Source organism: Castor canadensis, chromosome 11 (genome assembly GCF_047511655.1).
Source record: "Castor canadensis chromosome 11, mCasCan1.hap1v2, whole genome shotgun sequence".
Taxonomy (NCBI): domain Eukaryota; kingdom Metazoa; phylum Chordata; class Mammalia; order Rodentia; family Castoridae; genus Castor; species Castor canadensis.
Window position 1 is genome coordinate 12,017,625 of NC_133396.1, and position 17,660 is coordinate 12,035,284.

Consider the following 17,660-nt stretch of genomic DNA (forward strand, 5'->3'; position numbering starts at 1 on the left):
TAGATGGTGGTATATGATCGTTCTAGTCTTAGGTTTTTGAAGACCTCCATACTTATTTCCATAGTGATTACATTAATTCACACTCCCATCAAAGCATGTGAGGTTCCTTCACTCTCTCCCCACCCATTTGTGCCAGCATTTGTGTTGCTTGTTTTCTTGATGATAGCCATTCTGACTGGGATGAGGTAGAATCCTAAATGCAGTTTTGATTTGCATTTCCTTTATGGCCGAGGATGTTGAGCATTTCTTCGTGTGTTTATTGGCCATTTGTACTTCCTTTGAGAACTGTATATTTAGTTAATTTGCCGATTTATTAACTGAGTTATTTATTCTTTTGGTGTTAAGTTTTCTGAGCTTTTTATGTATTCTGGATATTAATCCCTTGTCAGATGAATAACTGGCAAAAATTTCTCCCATTCTGTAGGCTGTCTCATCACTCTGATAAATGTTTCCATTGATGTGGTTTTTAACTTGATGCCATCCCATTTGTCAATCTTGCTCTTATTTTCTGAGATTATGGAGGCCTATTCAAGAACTAGCTGCCTTCACCTATATCTTGGAGTGATTTCCCTATTTTTCCTCCAGTAATTTCGAAGTTTCAGATCTTATATTTGATCAATTTGGGTTTTTTTGGGGGGTGACTTTTTTATTATATTATTGTTTTACTGGAGGTACATTGTGACTATTTGATCCATTTTGAATTGATTTTTGCACAGGTTGAGAGACAAGGGTCTGGTTTCAGTCTTCTACTTGTGGATATCCAGTTTTCCCAGCAGCATTTGTTGAGGAGGCTATCTTTTTTCCAACATATAGTTGTGGCAAGAATCAAATAGCTCCAACTATATGGGCTTACTTCTGAGCTGTATATTCTATTCCATTGGTCTGTGTATCTGTCTTTGTGCCAGTATCACATGGTCTTTGTTACTACAAAGTATAATTCGTCCTATGGTATTGTGATACCCCCAGCATGTTTCTTTTTGCTCAGGATTGCTTTGGCTATTCAGGGTCCTTTGTGCATCCGTATAAATTTTAGATTTTTTTCTATTTATGAGAAGAATTTCATTGGGATTGTGATGGGAATTGCATTGAGTCTGTAGATTGCTGTTGCTGGTATAACCATTTTTACACTATTAATTCTGACAGTACATGAACATGGCAGGTCTTTCTGCCTGCTAATGTCTGTCTCAATTTCTTTAGTGTTTTATAGCTTTCATTGTAGAGTTCTTTCACTTCCTTGGTTAGGTTTATTCCTAGGTACTTCATAAAATATTTGTAATCTTGTCCCTTTCAGAACTAAGCACCTGAATATTTGCACCTACAGATTAAAGAGCTGAAGGTATAGGTTTGTGAGTCATCTGCATACAAGTGGTAATTGAAGTTAGAGGTGTGGCTGCCACATGTCAGAACTGAGTCAGGAGAGAGGAAGAGAGAAAGCAGAATGTAGTCCTTGGAATTCTAGCATTTCATGGTGGATCCAGGAAGATTGAAATGTAGACAGAGTCCCAGCAGCTACAGATGTAGGAGTTAAACCAACTGAGCTCTTAAAATCTGAAAGACCAGCTTGCTACCCATCCATTTTTAGGTCTTGGGATGTTGGAAGCTTTTGTTTTCTTCTAGAGAATCAACATTTAAAGCAATCAAAGGAAGTATGTTTTCTCCAGGGCATTTAAAATTTATGATTTTTCATTAAACTATTTAAAAATTAGTTTGGCCCAGTGTAACATAAAATGTGCAGATATGCCTTATTCCTGTGCCAAGTCTTCGTTCTGAATCATCCAGTGATACTTGAAATCATACACAGATACCTACTCCTCATAACCCTGTTGCTGTTTACCCTTTATGACCGTTGTATCTCACGGGGTTCTCTTAGACAGTTTTCTTTGTAGACAACTTGAAGTGAAATAGTGTAAGAAAGACCAAACTTACCTGGAGAGAGGTTGATCAATGGGCACTAAATTATAGTTGTATAGGAGAAAGAAGTTCTGGTATTTTATTGCATAGTAGAGTGGCTATAGACAACATATTGTATATTTCAGAAAGCAAAGGATTTTGTAGATTTTAAACCATAAAAAATGATAAATGCTTGTGAAGATAGATATGTTTACCTTTATTTAAGCACTACATGATGTATACATATATCAAAATATCACAAGGTACCCCATAAAACATACAATTTATGTTTTTATGTATCAGTTAAAAATAAATTTAAAGAAGACCAGATTTGTCTTGAATTATAAACTACCAAATCCCTGAAATATTTCCTTGCTCACCAATACCAAAAATACACACACACTATGGTAGCTGCATATGTTGGCGCTAGTTGAGAGATTTCAGATTCTTCTCGTGATAAATATAAGTACTTTCTGTGTGCAAGGTGCTCTATTACATTTTGTAGGGGTGCAAAGGAGAACAAGACATTGCATCTGCCCACTGCATGTTAGAAGGAACAAGAAATGTGTCGAAATCACCATTATTCAGATCGCATCAAGAGATGGAAGAAATGGGGGGTTACATGAAAATTTGAGGGAACACGACAGAAAGAGGGTATCTAATTGGAAGACTCAAGTTCAAAGAGGATGTTCCATGGGAGTTTGGCCCTAAAGGCTGGGAAGGACTTCTGGAGATGAGAAAGTGGACAACGGCATTCCAAGGTGAAGGAACAGAACAAGGCAGAGAGGAAAGGATGAAAATATGGCACTCGGGGCTTAGTGGGGAGGGGAATGGCTGGGAGAAGACTCCAAATGATGAAGAGGCTAGTTGGAGAGTACTAGAATAAGGAATTTGAACTACTGTTCCTGGACAAGGAAGAGCTGTTGAAGAATTTTACAGAAGGCTTAGAGCTTAGAGCTGTGCTTTAGACAGTTAATTTGGGACCCAGAGGAAGAAGGAAAAAGGACTGAGGTCATGAACATCTCTGAAGAGGATATTCCTGTATCCAGGTGAAAAGGATAAGTTAAGGCAGAGACTGCAGGAAAGAAAAGGAAAAGTTTAGAGGTTGTGGACATAAAACTACAGGATTTGGAAAGAAGGGATATCAAGATGTCTGTGCTTTGCAGACCTGAGGAATGAAGAGCTTGCTCTGTGTGTTGGAAGAGTATGCATGGAGAACTTGATGCCCCATCCTGCTTCTATTCCTGCATCTCCATTCTAACAGCCATCAGAGAACATTGCTGTGTTTATGTCTTCCTGGTCCCACACCAAAATTATTCCAAAAGGGTCTGATCCGACCCATAAGGAACCTGGAAATGTAATGAAGGTATCCAGGCTCTAGAACCAAGTTGTGGGGGGTGAGGTGAGGGTATCAATCCTGTCCTTTCTATTTCCTTAAGACAAGGAAATGCAGGCACTGGATGGGTTTTTTTGGACCTGAAGCCATGTGACCCATGACTAGGAGTGTGGGGAGCCTGCCTATGCCTCCTAGATCTTCTCTGAAGCCCCTGAGTCACAGTTGTCTCCCCTCCTCGTCCCACAGCATCTGGCTACTTAATACTGCACCCCAGAGACTCTGCCCTCAGGACTCTAGAAAGAGGGCACCAGTTGGCACCTCAAGCTCCCTGTATCCCAAGGAGTAAGTGAGAACCCAGGCTCTCTCATAGCCTGCCCAAGCTTCACGTGCAGGCTTCCCACCTGTGTCCCAGGCTCAGACCCGCCTGGGCTTTCCTGCTCCGCCTTGAACTTGGCTAATGCTTATGCAGCATGCTGAGAGACCACAGAAAAGTGACTGCAGGACTCTGAGCTCCGATGGATGGTCTGCAACCTCACAAACATGCCAGGGCATGCAAACGACAGTGTAGAACCTATGACATGGATGTTGTTCCCTTGCACAAGGGATATTTTTCTGGCCTGCAAAGCTGGTTGTTTCTAGCTACCCAAACAACTGTATATTTGAAAATCTTTCATCTTCTGGTGTGTAGCCTTTTTAAATAATAAAACTAGTGGTTAAAAACTGCAACAATTGTTGGGTGCTTACTCTTTGGTTGGTTAGTACTTCACTTAGCTTCTAGGATCTCCATTTTCCACAATAGGTAAACTGATGCTCAGAGGGCTTAAATTACTTCTTAAGAATATACCTTTGGCTAGGTGGTGGTGCACACTTGTAATCCCAGCACTCAGGAGGCTGAGGCAGGAGGCTTGTGAGTTCGAGGTAAGCCTGGGCTACATAGCCAGACCCTGTCTCAAAAAAGAATTGCAAATTGTGGGTAAGACTGTGTACTCTTGTGGTGGTTGCAGGATCATATGAGATATCGTTGCATAGCAACAGCACTAGCCCTGTCCTCCATTCTCAAGGTCACTCTGCTGGTAAGAGGCAAAGTCAGGTCTCTGTGACACAAACCCTGAGTCTTTTTCTATGAATGCACAACTAATTGGTTCTTGTTCAGCTCGCTATGCATCTGTGACACCCTCACCACATTCCAGCAGGGGTCGAACTATGTCAATGTCATCCTTGTCACCAAAAGCAGGCCTCGTGTTTTGCTTTTGTGCTGTTTATTCTTCATTCAGGAGAGTCAGAAAAAGGGTCATGCTGGAGGTGGAAGCTCTTGAGATGGTTGTTGAAGGATTTATGAAAGTAAAGACTGATGTAAAATGAACTGAAGTCTTGGAAGCTTCCCAAAAAAAGAGTGAAGGAAAGCAAATCAACCATCACTCTAATTCAGTCTCAAGATGAAACGAGTGTTCAATTAGGCACTGAGTGATGACTATTAAGAAAGACACCTATCATGCTCACTTTCACATAAGATGAAATTAGGGAAATGGTTTTAAAAAGTCAGTCAGATGCACACTTATAAGCCCAGCACTCGGTAGGCTGAAGCAAAAGGATCATGAGCTCAAGGCCAGCCTGGGTTGTACAGCAAGACCCTGTCTCAAAAAAAAAAAAGTTCCTAATAATTGTAGGCACAGGGAATGAATAGTGGAGACTGAGGCAGAGGCAACAACCGGACTCTGTCCCTCTGTGGTGTGGCTGCATAGGGTGGGAGCTAAAGCTGACACCACCCCCTAAGACTAGCTCAAGTGTGTGCCACCTCAGTTGGAGTCACATCCTCCAAAGGGCAACAGGCAGAAACCTCAGCCAGACCTGCTGGAGCAAGGGGGTTCCACCACGGAACTGTGAAGTCCCAGCATGGTGGCTGCACCAAGATACACAAAGGATGTCACTGAGCCCCCAAAGCCCTCTTGTTTATTGTTGCTTACCCTGCAGTTGTTTTCCCAGTGGTGGCAATCAGACAGGTTTTCTGGCCACCAGCAGCTCCTAACTTATATTCTCTTTAGAGTCAAGAATTCCAGGGCAAAAAGGGGAGTGGTTCTTCTCTGGCAGCACCAGGGAAGTACTAAGGAATCCTAAGACAGGCCCAGCTTGGCTCTTGAGCATGCCTGAATTAACCCCTGGTAGCCAGAGCATGGAGCTTTGTGATCAGAAAGTGCGAGTCTCTTACCAAAAATCGCGGGTTGCAGATCACCCAAGTTCAAGGACCTCTCGTTTAACCAGGTCAGAGAGGAGCAGTTGAAATGAGAAGCTTTGAGGCTGAAATGAAGTGATGGAGGATACCAGACAGGGAGACAAAGAAAGGAGTTAAGGAAGAAGAATGCAGAAGAAACGTTTAGTGTTGTTTAATTGCCAATTACAGAAAAATCTAAAGTAGAAAGTGAAAGGTGCTCATTGTCACCAAGGTCAATTGTCAGGGAGTGTCATGTGAATTCTTTTCTTGCATCCCAAATCTAAGTGTTTGTTTTTGTCTATACAAGTACATGTAAATGATATTTTGGGCAAAATTATATATCACAATAGTCTATATACTGTTCTCCTGTCACTACATGTAGAGCCAGCCGCTAAATACTGCTGTCATAGTTGTATCTTCTCCATTCTTATGGTTATAAATAACACCTCAATGAACACCTTTTCTTGTGTAGTTGTGTAAACAATTCAACAGGTAAGTGGCAGAAATAAAAATGCTAAGTCAAAGGTGACCCTTTTATTCCTTACAAATTTTTAACTGAACTGGTAAACTACCATCTAGAAAGATGTGATGACAATTATACCCTCATCAATAATGCAAGAATGCATTATAATAATGCTACTTGATAAGCTTGTTTCAACCTAAGGTTTCCAATTTCAGTGGATTTTGATAATTGTAAAAGCCATGTGGCTAAATACACAAGTTGGACAACACCAAAAAGTTGTTAAAGGAAAAAAGAAAAAAAAGAGTAATAAAGGAAAGTAGCTCTCCCAATTATTAAAGTGTTTTTTACAAAGTAGGAACTAAGGATGTGGGTGAGTGGTAGAACACTTGCCTAGTGCATAAGGCCCTAAGTTCAGTCCCCAGCACTGAAAAGAACAAAACAAAAAAACAAGACACATTGCTGGTTCTCAGTGGCCCTTGCCTGGATTCCCAGCTATCTGGGAGGGTGAGCAGGAAGATTTTTGAGTTCAGGAGTCTGAGACCAACCTGGGCAACATAGTGAGATCCATCTCAAAATAAATTATTTAATAAACAATTTTTAGAAAACTGGCTAGGCATCTGGAAGGAGGGGAAAAGATGCATTTGTACCTAATGCCATTTATCTAATAAATGTCAGACCTATCAAAAAAGTTTATCTAATAAATTTATCTATAAATGTCAAGTATTTAAATGAAAAAAAATGAAGCCACAAAATACTAGAAGAAACATGGTTTGGTTTGGTTTTCTTGTAATTTCAAAGTGAGATTGGCCTTCTAAGAATGATATAGAAACAGGGTGTCGTGGTGTGCACCTGCGGTCCCAGCTAGTTGAGAGACTGAGGCAAGAGGACCACTTGAGCTCAGGAGTTTGAGGCCAGGTTGAGCAACATAGAAAGACCTCATCTTAATAATAATAAATAATAAATAAAGACTGCAGTCAAAGCTATGAATACAAAGATTGAATATGTTAACCTTAGGCACATTAACATTTTTGCATAGAAAAAAAATCACCGTAACTAAAGTCAAAAGATTAACAGCAGATGGCATGGTGGCACTCAAGAGGTTCGGGCAAGTTCAAAGCCAGCCTGGGCTTCATAGCAAGCTCCTTCTCAGGAAAAAAAAAAAAGAAAGAAAGAAAGAAAGAAAAAAAGTTAACAGAGCAAACTTGGAAAAATTATTTGCAAATCATACAAAACAGCAATTTTCTAATTGCATAAAATCCATAGGAAAAAACTTAACAACCCAGCATTGTTAGGAAAAACGCCACACAAAACTCACGAGAAAACTCACGTCCAAGGGCGGGGTTTAATGGCAGGTAAGAGGTAGTGCAGGAAGAAGAAAGGACAAAAGGGAAGGGGTTCAGGCCAGGCATGGCCTTTTATAGGAGAGGGAGGGTAAGGCGGAGGGGTCCCTGATGGAGGTGGAGCTTGAGTGGAGCTTGCTTTTGGGAGCGCGGGAAACCTTGTTAAGGGGAGGGAATGGCTCCATTTTCCAGGAGCCATTTTCCGCTAATTTATGAAATGGTGGCATTATTGTTCTGTCCAGCATGACCATGGAGAAGAAATACGATGGTGCTGGAATATAGGAAAAGATACACAGCTTCCATGGCAAGACAGAGAAGCAAATTCAAAACATGGCCGAAACACTGCTTTTCACCTAATAGAGTGACAAAGAGCAAAAAGTGCAGAAAGAATTTTGGCAAAGCTTTGTGCACATAGTCTCAAACCATGCCAAGGGTGGAGGCTGGCCTCCATGGAGGGCGGTTTGGCAGGATGTGTAGCAAGTAAGGCAGCACCTAGTCTCCGACCCTCGATGGTGCCTCTAGGAACTTCGGTGCTCAGGTACTCTCTCGCATGGGAAACGTGTACAGGCTAGATGTCACAACATCACTCCTCATCACAAAAGACTACAAACAGCCCAGCATTTTTAGGGCATTAGGTTGTGTCTTGGAACATTTGGGCTTCTGCTACAGAATATTGTAGATTTCTCATAGTTCTGGAGGCTGGGAGGTCCAGAGTCAAGGCACCAGCAGAATCTGTGTCTGGTGAAGGCCTGCTTTCTGATAAGAGGCCACCTTACTGTGCCTTCACGTTGTGGAAGGGCAGAGCTAGCTCTCTGGGGTTTCTTTTATAAGAGCACTAATTCCATTCATAAGGGCTCCATCATCATGACCTAATCACCTCCCGAAGCCCCACTCCTAATACCATCACCTTCGAGGTTAGGTTTCAACCCGTGGATTTGTGGGGAACATTCAGACCACAGCAGATTAATTACATGAGTTCTATATTCTAGAATATTATGCAGCCTTTAAAAAAGAATAAAGGAACCTGGGTGTAATCCCAGAACTCAGGAGGCAGAAGCAGGAGAATTGAGAGTTCAGTGCCAGCCTGGGTTACACAAAAACTGTCTCAAAAAAAAAAAAAAAGGACATTCTGTATACTGAATGGAAATTTTCCAAAACCTATTGACATAATGATAAAGTAAGCTTCAGGACAGTGTAGATTTTATATCTCCATATGTATTAAAATAAAGGTGAAAATAAACAATGAAAAAAGTAAATAGTTGCAACATCAGTTGCCTCTAGAGAAGGGAAATGGATTAGCTGGAAACAGAAGGAAAGATTGCTGAGGTTTAATTTTTTAATTTTTCATTAGCATAGACCAATCGTACAAAGGAGTTTTACTGTGGTTTTTCCATACATGCATGGTACTTTGACCAAATTTACCATACCTGTATTACTCTTTCTTAACCCCTCTCCCCTCCCTGAAAAATATGGATCATGTAAATGTACTTTCAGCTCAAAAATAAATAAGTAAAATCAAACATTTCTAATGATTTTTCCTGAAAGAGGTGCTATTTTACTTTGGAAAACATTTTACAAGGAAAACTCCAACACTGCAGCGAGCACGGAGCAGAGTGACTTTTACTTCTCCCTTCAAGGTCATATGACTTTTAACTAAGAATTTTTTTTTTTTTTTGGCAGTGCTAGGGTTTGAACTCAGGGCTTCCTGCTTGCTAGGCAGGCACTCAACTGTTTGAACAAAGACCCTCCAGCCCTTTTTGCTCTGGCTATTTTGGAAACAGGGGCTCACTTTTTGCCCAGGCCATCTTGGACTGTGAGCCTCCTATGTATGCTTCCTGCAGTAGCTGGGATGACAGGCATGTACTATACATTTTTTGTGTGTGTATGATACTGGGGTTTGAACTCAGGGCCTCACACTTGCTAGACAGGTGCTCTACCAGCCATGGTGGGGGGGGGAGTCCCATGAGCTTTTTCCTGGGTGGCCTGAAACCATGATCCTTCTTATCTCAGCCACCCATGTATCAGGGATGATAGGCACATACCACCACTTTCAGCTGTTGGTTGAGATAGGGTCTTGTGAACTATTTGCCTGAGCTGGAGTCAAACCTCCATCCTCCTGATCTCCACCTTCTGGATGGCTAAGATTTCAAGCATGAGCCACCTTCACCTTTAAAAATAAAATAAAGATTTTAGTTTTATTGATGTAAGCAACAATCATCAATAATATGTGCTTTGTTTGTGTGATACATACTTTTCTTTTAAAAGAAGTCTAACTTAAAACCCAGGATAATCTTGGCTGGTATTGTACCCAGTTACCTAGACAAATATATAAATGGATTTTATATATCCGTTTAAAATATAGTGATATTTATGGTTGCCATATGAGCTGCTGTTTTAGAATTCTACTTCTTTCCTCAAGCATAATAAGCAGGAGACTAAAGAAGAGCAAGTAAATTCTCTGTATGTGCACCATTTTTATCTTGCAAGCACACAGTTGTCATCAGAGACAGATCAGAGCTGAGAAGCTAGCTTTCCTGAGTGGGGAAGAAATCTCTGCTCTGTAACATCTGCCTATTACTATGGTGGAAATACTCTGATCACGACCTGTTCCATGACAGATTCTGAGCCAGCTCCAGCACCTCCCTGCTCATTGCCCACCCAGAAGCACAGCACTCAAGCCAAGTGTCTTCAAGAAATAAACTATTCCTGGGCTGGCGCAGTGGCTCAAGCAGTAAGAGCGCCTGCTTAGCAAGCATGAGGCCCTGAGTTAAAAAAAAAAAAAAAACTACTCTTGACAGCTCTACCTTAACCATTGAGGAAGCAAAACAGTGGGAAAGACACGCCACCCCCCCCCATCACAGGAAGTGTGTAACCCTGGCTGTGTCAAGGGCAGAGTAGTAAACCAGAGATCCATGTGTCCCCACCTAATGGTACATGCGTGTCCAGGTGCAGAGTTACCCTCCCTGTGCCACTCATACATGTTTTGCTTTGGATGTGATATTCCAACTGTGGTCGTAGCTGGAATCCATTAACTGTGAGCTCCACTTAAGAAAACTCTACCTCATCCCTGTCCCTCTCCCAAAATGCAGCTCAGCCAGAATAATTCATTCTCCTCCCCTTCCCTAAGCCACACTGTGCCTGCTCTGGTTCAGGCTGACTGACTTTGCTATGGACTTTCCACTTCCAGAAAACTCCCAAGAGAGGTTAGCAGTTGCATAGCTTCAGCCTCTGAGTAGCCCTGGGAACTAGAGTCTGGCCAGACTTGTTTTTTAAAGTAGGAATAAATGTTAATGAAGCAAGGAAAAATTGGCTGGAGGCTTACAGACCTGATTAACAATTTGCCCTTTTCCCCTGATGGTCATGAAATGGTAGGTTCAAAGAAGTTTAAACAATTAAATAATTTTAAGAATAGTACAAATTGCTCCTTTTCCAGCATGAACAGAATGTAGCTGGATTCAAAGGTCTGTCACTGACTTTTAGTGGCTGTGGAGGTTCTGGTCCCCTTCCCCAAGCCCAAGCTGAAGTCTGGCCCTCCTGAGGAAGAAGGCTCAGCTATCTTTCTTCTGCTCTTAGAAAACCAAAGCCTTAAAATAATTGAGTGCCTCCTCACCTTGTCTTGTCTCCTGCTCATACACTTCCCCCAGAGTTACAAGCTGGGTGGTAGGTAGGGGTCTTAATACTCACAGCACACTCTGTAACAGGGCAGAGAAGACATACGGCTATGAGGTTCTGTCGCTATGTAGTCACACACAGCATAGTTTTTAATTTGAGTAAACATTTTTTAGAAGGAGAGTCCAACCAAATCCTGATGAAAAATCTGGACTTTGAGCTTCTTTTGAAAAACTTAGAATAAATGAGCTCCCAGGAAAATGTTTCATGAGAAAAAGACTGTTTTGTACACAGACTCAACTCCAAAATATAGAATCCATGTCCAGATGAATACATGAACAATGTCAGGACATGACAGCTGTGAGCTGAAACTTGATAACGGCTGTTCCCCTTTAGAGGGAGAGTGTGTGCTCTAGTTTGACACACTCCCTACCCATCCTTTTTGCCTTCGACCTGCATTCTTCTCTCAATGATGCTGCCTGCCTGGCATTTAAATCTGTCAACCCTGTTCCCATGATAATTCTGCAACCTGTGTTTCCTTTGCTAAGTGAATCTGGAGAACTCAAAAATATAAACTCTATGTAAAGCTGACTAATTGCTTCAATGACAAAATAATACTCTAAAACTTATATGAACAGTTTTCTACACTTAAGGAAAAAGTTCTAGGCTGGGTGTGCTAGTGCACACTTGTAATCTCAATCCTCAGGAGGCTGAGGTGGGAAGATCACAAGTTCAAAACCAGCCTAGACTACATACTGAGTTTGAGGCCAGTTTTCGCTACATAGTGAGAGCATGTCAGAATGAGAGAGAGAGGGAGAGAGAAGAAGGATGGGAAAAGAGGGAGCAAAAGAAGGAGGAGGAGAGGAAGAAGGAGAGAGAAGAAAAACAAAAAGGAAAAATATTACATAGGGTGAATTCTTTTAACAAATAGAAACACATGCTTGTTTGGCTTTTTAGCCTTGTTGTAAACAGAATATAGATTAGTTTTTTACTACTATGTCTAAATTGCCACAAACTTAGAGACCCAAAGCGACCCCCGTTTTGTTTTGTTTTGTTTCCTGTAGGTCAGAAGTCCAGAGCGGCATGAGTTGTTCTCTGCTAGGCTCTCACAAGACTAAAATCAAGGTGTCTATTGTCAATTTTCTCGTCTGGAGCTCGGGGCTCCTCTCTCAGCCTTCTTCTTGCAGTCGGTAGAAGTCAGTTCCTTGTAGTTGTAGGATGACTAAAGTCACCATTTCCTTACTGGCCCTCAGCCAGGAGGCTTTCTTAGCTCCTGGCTGAAGCTCTCTGGCCCTTGCACTTGGCCTACCTCATCTTCAAAGCCAACAGCGTGTCAGATCTGGCTAATGCTTTGTTATATCTCTGCCTTCTCCATCTGCTGCCAGCCAGAGAAGGCCTGTGCTCTTAAGGTCTTAAGTGATTAGATCAACTTAGCTGAATAATCTCCTCTGTTCAACAGTGCCAGGGAACACAGCGTAATCAGCGAGCGAGAACTCATCATAGCCACAGGTCTGGGGGTGAGGTCATAGAATCTTGAAGGTCATCTTTAGATTTCTGAATACCATAAACTCTCTCAGATTTTGTGGGAGATATGTGCTATGGTTTCCCAAAAATTTATTCCATCTTTGGTTACATTAATAGAAGGAAAATGGCCTGGAGGTGTGGCTCAAGCGGTATAGTGCTTGCCTAGCAAGTGCAAGGCCTTGAGTTCAAACCCCAGTACGACCAAAAAAAAAAAAAATGTCCATTTTGAGAGTGGTGGGTATCCTGTCCTCCTCTGCTCTGGAAAATCCACACTTGAGGCATTGCATTTCATTCTAGAAGTCAGGCATAGGAGGGAGTGAATGAGCAAAACCGTCTTAATCCATTGGAGCTACTGTAACCAAATTCCATAGACTGGATGACTCATAAACCAGAGAAATTTATTTCTCACAGTTATAAGACTTCCAAAATCAGGGTACCAGCATTTTTTGGTGACTAATAATGTCCCTTTTTCTGGTTCATAGGTGGCTGAATTCTTGCTATAACCCCACATGACAAAAGGTGCAAGGGGTCTCTGTGGGGTCTCCAATTTGATTCACAAGGGCTCTGCCTTCAGGAGCTATTGACCTCTCAAAAGCTCCAAGCTCGTAATTATCATCACTTTGGAGGGTGGAATTTCATCATTTGAGTGCGAAGGTGTGAACACACAGTCCCTTACAACAGCTAAGATCACAAATTGACTCAAATCTCTGGCTTGTGAAGGGTGATGAAGGGAAAGCAGAAACTTAACCTGAAGATGGGAAGATGCCAAGGTCACATGATAACCATCTTTGAATATTTTAAAGGCCATAATATAAAAAAGAAATTTGTTCTGCCTAACTTCAAAAGCATGGGTAAAATCAAAATTCACTGATAGAATCTATATTAAGATTTTTGGCTGAGTATTTGAAAGTGCTTTCTAACAGAGCTGGACAGATGACTGGCAGCTAGCCTGACTGTGGCACGCCCCCCTTCACTAGAGCCCATCCAGTACAGAAGAGAAAATTCTTCAGTAGGAATACCATGAGGAGGAAGGGAAGTGGGGTAAGATGGTCATTTAGGTTCTTTCCAACCCTGAGGTCAACAATGATACCATGACTTCCTTTCTTTGGCCCAAATCCTCTGCTTTTGTCTCCTCTACCTGGTATACTTGTGCTTCCTCCCAACCATGATGTCAAATGTCACAGTTTGAAACTCAGCTTCACCACGTCTTTCTTTCCAGTTGCCTAGTTTCAGGATCAAGTTTGAGTAACAGAAAATATGAAGTGGCAGGCTGAAAGAGAAGAAGAAACGGTTGTCCCAGAACGACTCCTCAGAGTATGCAAGTGTACAGATACAGGGTCAATGGGGCCGTCTCTCTAGGAATGGTGGTAAGGGTGAGGATCTGGAAAGAAGAGCTAAAGCCAAGGAGAAAGAGAAGAAAGGCATAGGCAGGATGTAGGTGCCATCATGTTAGGTCCAAGGACAGCACCGGGTCATAGACACTAATGAAAATAGAACACAAGGAACAAGATGAATGAAACAGACTTGTGGTTAGGAATTCAATGGAAACTTACAAACCTGGTCTTGATAAGACGACAAACTTCTAGAGTTGGAACCTATGTAATCAGGTAGTCTGGTTAGCCCTGGGTGGGAAGGCAACTCACAGAAGACCAAATAGATAGTGCATTTAAATGTCACAAACAAGATCCAAAAAGGATCTGGGGCAGATATTCAACACCAGTACAAGAACCTTATTACCAAACGCTCAGGAAATCTGCATCCTGCCTCAATAAGTTGAAATCTAGTTACTGGACTCTGATTCCCAAAGAAACCAAGTCCAGCTACTGAAAGGCTGACTCTTGGGTCAGAGTGAGTTCAGTGAGAAGTCTAACTGAAGCTGGAATGTTGAAGCCAAATCCCTTTGCGTAGTGTCAGAGCAATGACTGGATCCAGAAGGTAGAAAGGACAATCTATCACATGGTGTGTAACACACAAGCCACAAAGAACTGGGGCAAAAAGTGGCAGGTAACTGGGTCCCAGATCACCAGGGTCACCTATCCCTAACAGCTCAAAGCCTGATAGGAACAATTTGTCACTGCCTCCTCTGAGTATCTTGAACACTTAGGTAAATTAACCTCATAAAAATAAAAGATACTGGTGGCTCCTTTGATTCTCGACTTCCAATTTGGGAGTTATGGTACAAGTAGGGAAAGCATAGACAGGTATCTCAGAGGTGACTCTTGGTTCCATTGCCAACTTGGTGAAGAAGTACTCTAATATACGGTTCCAAAAAAGGAACTAGAAACTCTTTAACTAGAAACTCTGGTCAAGAGTAGCTGACTGTCTGAAAACAGAACTGTCTTTTCCAGGAGAAATATCTTCACCCGTTGATAAAAGAACAAAAATCAATAGCTATTCAGAGCAATTGTTTGTGTGCTAAGTAAATGTTCTCTCCAGATGATCTAGGAGTGGAGAATTAAAATGCATGTTGTTGTAGGCTGAATATTTTTGTGCTCCTAGAATGAACATCTTGAAGTGGTGGCCTCCAATGTGTTATTTAGATGGGGGTTATTCTATTTTGTTCTTATTTCATAGATAAACATCCTGTCTCCAAAACTGACTCTAAGATTCTATATGGCAACACCATTGTTTTCTATTTTTTTCTTTTTTCCTTGCAGAAGAGGATAGCAAGAAAGATAATCAGGAAATGACTAATTAATGTTTCTTTTCCTTGATGACATTTTGATTAATCTAACAGTTTCCAGCCCCACTTAAGGGCCCTCTAATGGGAAAGTGCACAAAAGGTTCCAGGATCTCTCCCTGAGATCCCCTAATACTACTCTTAGCAATCTACGTTTTCCTTCATAGGATTTGCCATGGTTTGTAGGTCAGTATTTGTGTATTTGCATCTGTATGCATTATGCAACCCTTCCCCTATTTCTCTCACTAGATTGTAAGTTCTCTGAGGGCACGGAGGAACCAGGGGATGTTTTTCTCCCCGTGGTATCCTAAGCAAAGCATAAAGCCTGTCATATTAGGTGTCAGTACACTGATTGAATGAATGAAAGAATGAATGGAGCATCTGGACACATTGCTTTGGCATGTCTATGCATCCTTGTCCCTATAATTTAAAACAAAACCATCTTCCGGCTCTTTCAGACGACACAAGATGTTCAGAGAACAGTTGAACCTCACTTCCCTGGAACCCCCTCTGCAGCTCCAACCAGAAGCCAGCTGGGTCCAGTTCCATCTGGGGATCAACCGCCATGGGCTATACTCCCGGTCCAGCCCTGTTGTCAGCAAGCTCCTACGTGACATGAGGCACTTTCCTACCATCAGTGCTGGTGAGATTCAGGGAACAGGCAGAACAAACTGAGAAATCCCAGAGAGGTTGGCATAGGCCATCTCAGGCAAGACTCCAGTGAGGAACATTAAAGGGTTGTCACTAACACATGATTAGGTAGGTTAATAAGAAAAAACAACTTTCATTTTGAAAGACATCATATAACTTTACTCTCATTACAACCCCATAATGGAGGCCTAAGGAGGTGCTCTGGCAATACTTGGGTTTAAACTCATGCTTACTGGGCAGGCACTCTACCATTTGAGCCATGCCCCCAGTTCTCTAAGGAGGAGTTCTATATGCTTAAAGAAAGGCAATTGCTACTGTGTACTGAGTGTTTCCTTTATACAGTGACCTTATGTCATGGACATTATCGCTACCATTTTACAGCTAGGAAAACAAAGTTAAATAACCTGGCCAAGCATCCATTGCTGTCACTGGGATTGAAACACAGGCCTACTGACCCCAGCTCTGTGCCCTCAAGCACTATGACAGTCCATGTGACACAGGAAATTATTAGCAGAGACAAAACTAGACTGGGTCTCCCAACCAGGAGTGGTTGAGTATCCTCTGAAGGACTATAGAGCCTGGGGCCTGGAATAGAGCAGGGTGGGAGACTGTAACTCCCTGGGCTCTGGGAAATCCCCTTCTGATGGTCAAGGCTAAGATCCTCAGGCTACATCACTGACTGCTGGAGGCTCTAAACCAGAGTTCAGGGCTCCTATGTGGTTAGCTCTTCCATGAGCCTGGTGGAAAGTTTCATTACCGTTCTTCTTCACAGATTACAGTCAGGACGAGAAAGCCTTGCTGGGGGCCTGTGACTGCACCCAGAGTAAGTGACTGGACCTCAGCTCCATTCAGTCTCCTCTCTGTCATGGCCATGGGAACCCCTTCATCCACTCCAGTGAGGGCTCCCCCTGCCTAATCTTCGAGAACTCAACACTTCTCACCACCCACTCACAAAAAGCAAAGGCATTTGAGAGGAACTCTGCATAGAATACTACATATCAAAATGAGGTCCAGGACAAAGCATCATCTGACATCACTGGGGAGCTTGTTAGATACACCAAGTTTAGTCTCCACTCTGGTTTTCTGAATCAGAATTTGAATGTTAACAAATCCTCAAACGACTAAAGTGCAATTTAAGATTTAAGAGGCAACTGCACAAGCCAGTGGTTCCTTACCTGACAACATGTTAGAATCACTTGGGGAGTTTGAGAAAATGCTGTTTCCTGAACCTTCAGGGGTTTGGGTTCAATTGTAGACGGGGAAGCCCAGGCCAGCATTTTTTAAATGCCCCGAATGATTCTGATGCAGCCAAGATTGAGACCCACTGGGGTAAATGATTTGTAAAATCAAAAAAAGTGAGAATAAGGGCGGCAGAGCTTCCACCTGCAGGTGCCGTGAGCTGATTCCGCGTTACCTCCAGCTGTGAGTAGCCTTGTTCATTGACTAGATGTGCTGAACATGGGTCAAAAATTTCTACATGTGCATGGTGGTACACAGCTATAATCCCAGCACTCGGGAGGCAGAAGCAGGAGGATCAAGAGTTCAAGGCCAGCTTGGGCTACATAATGAGATCCTCTCTCAAAAACAAAGAAAAAAAGTGTCTACATGCGACATGATGTGTCAGTGGTAAAAGTTTATATTGCCCCAGGCTTCCCAGCCTTTACTTAAGTACCTGCCCCTTGCCGTCCTACAGAACACAGTGAGTGAGACTTTGTGCAACCATCATGGGGCTTACGGCAGGGCTGGGACAGAGTGAAGCAAGTGAAGTGCCCAGGAAGCAATGTCTTAAGAAACAGAACCTGCCAGGTGTGGTAGTGCACATCTGTAATCCCAGCACTTGGAGGCAGAGCCAGGACTATGAGTTCAAGGCCATCTTGGCTGCATAGGGAGCCTCAAAAAACACCCAAGGGCTGGCAATGAAACTCAGGGGTAGAGTGCTTGCTTAGTATGTGCAAGGT

General features: G+C 42.4%; 1 protein-coding gene across 1 annotated transcript in view; it reads left to right on the forward strand.

Annotated features, from left to right (window-relative positions):
- Fam20a (FAM20A golgi associated secretory pathway pseudokinase) overlaps window positions 1-17,660 on the forward strand; it is a 60,960-nt gene that overhangs the window by 26,477 nt on the left and 16,823 nt on the right. The window contains exons 2-3 of the mRNA XM_074045265.1: window positions 15,510-15,694; window positions 16,475-16,525. Of these exons, the coding sequence (XP_073901366.1) occupies window positions 15,510-15,694; window positions 16,475-16,525 (236 nt within the window). The remainder of the gene's footprint in view (window positions 1-15,509; window positions 15,695-16,474; window positions 16,526-17,660) is intronic.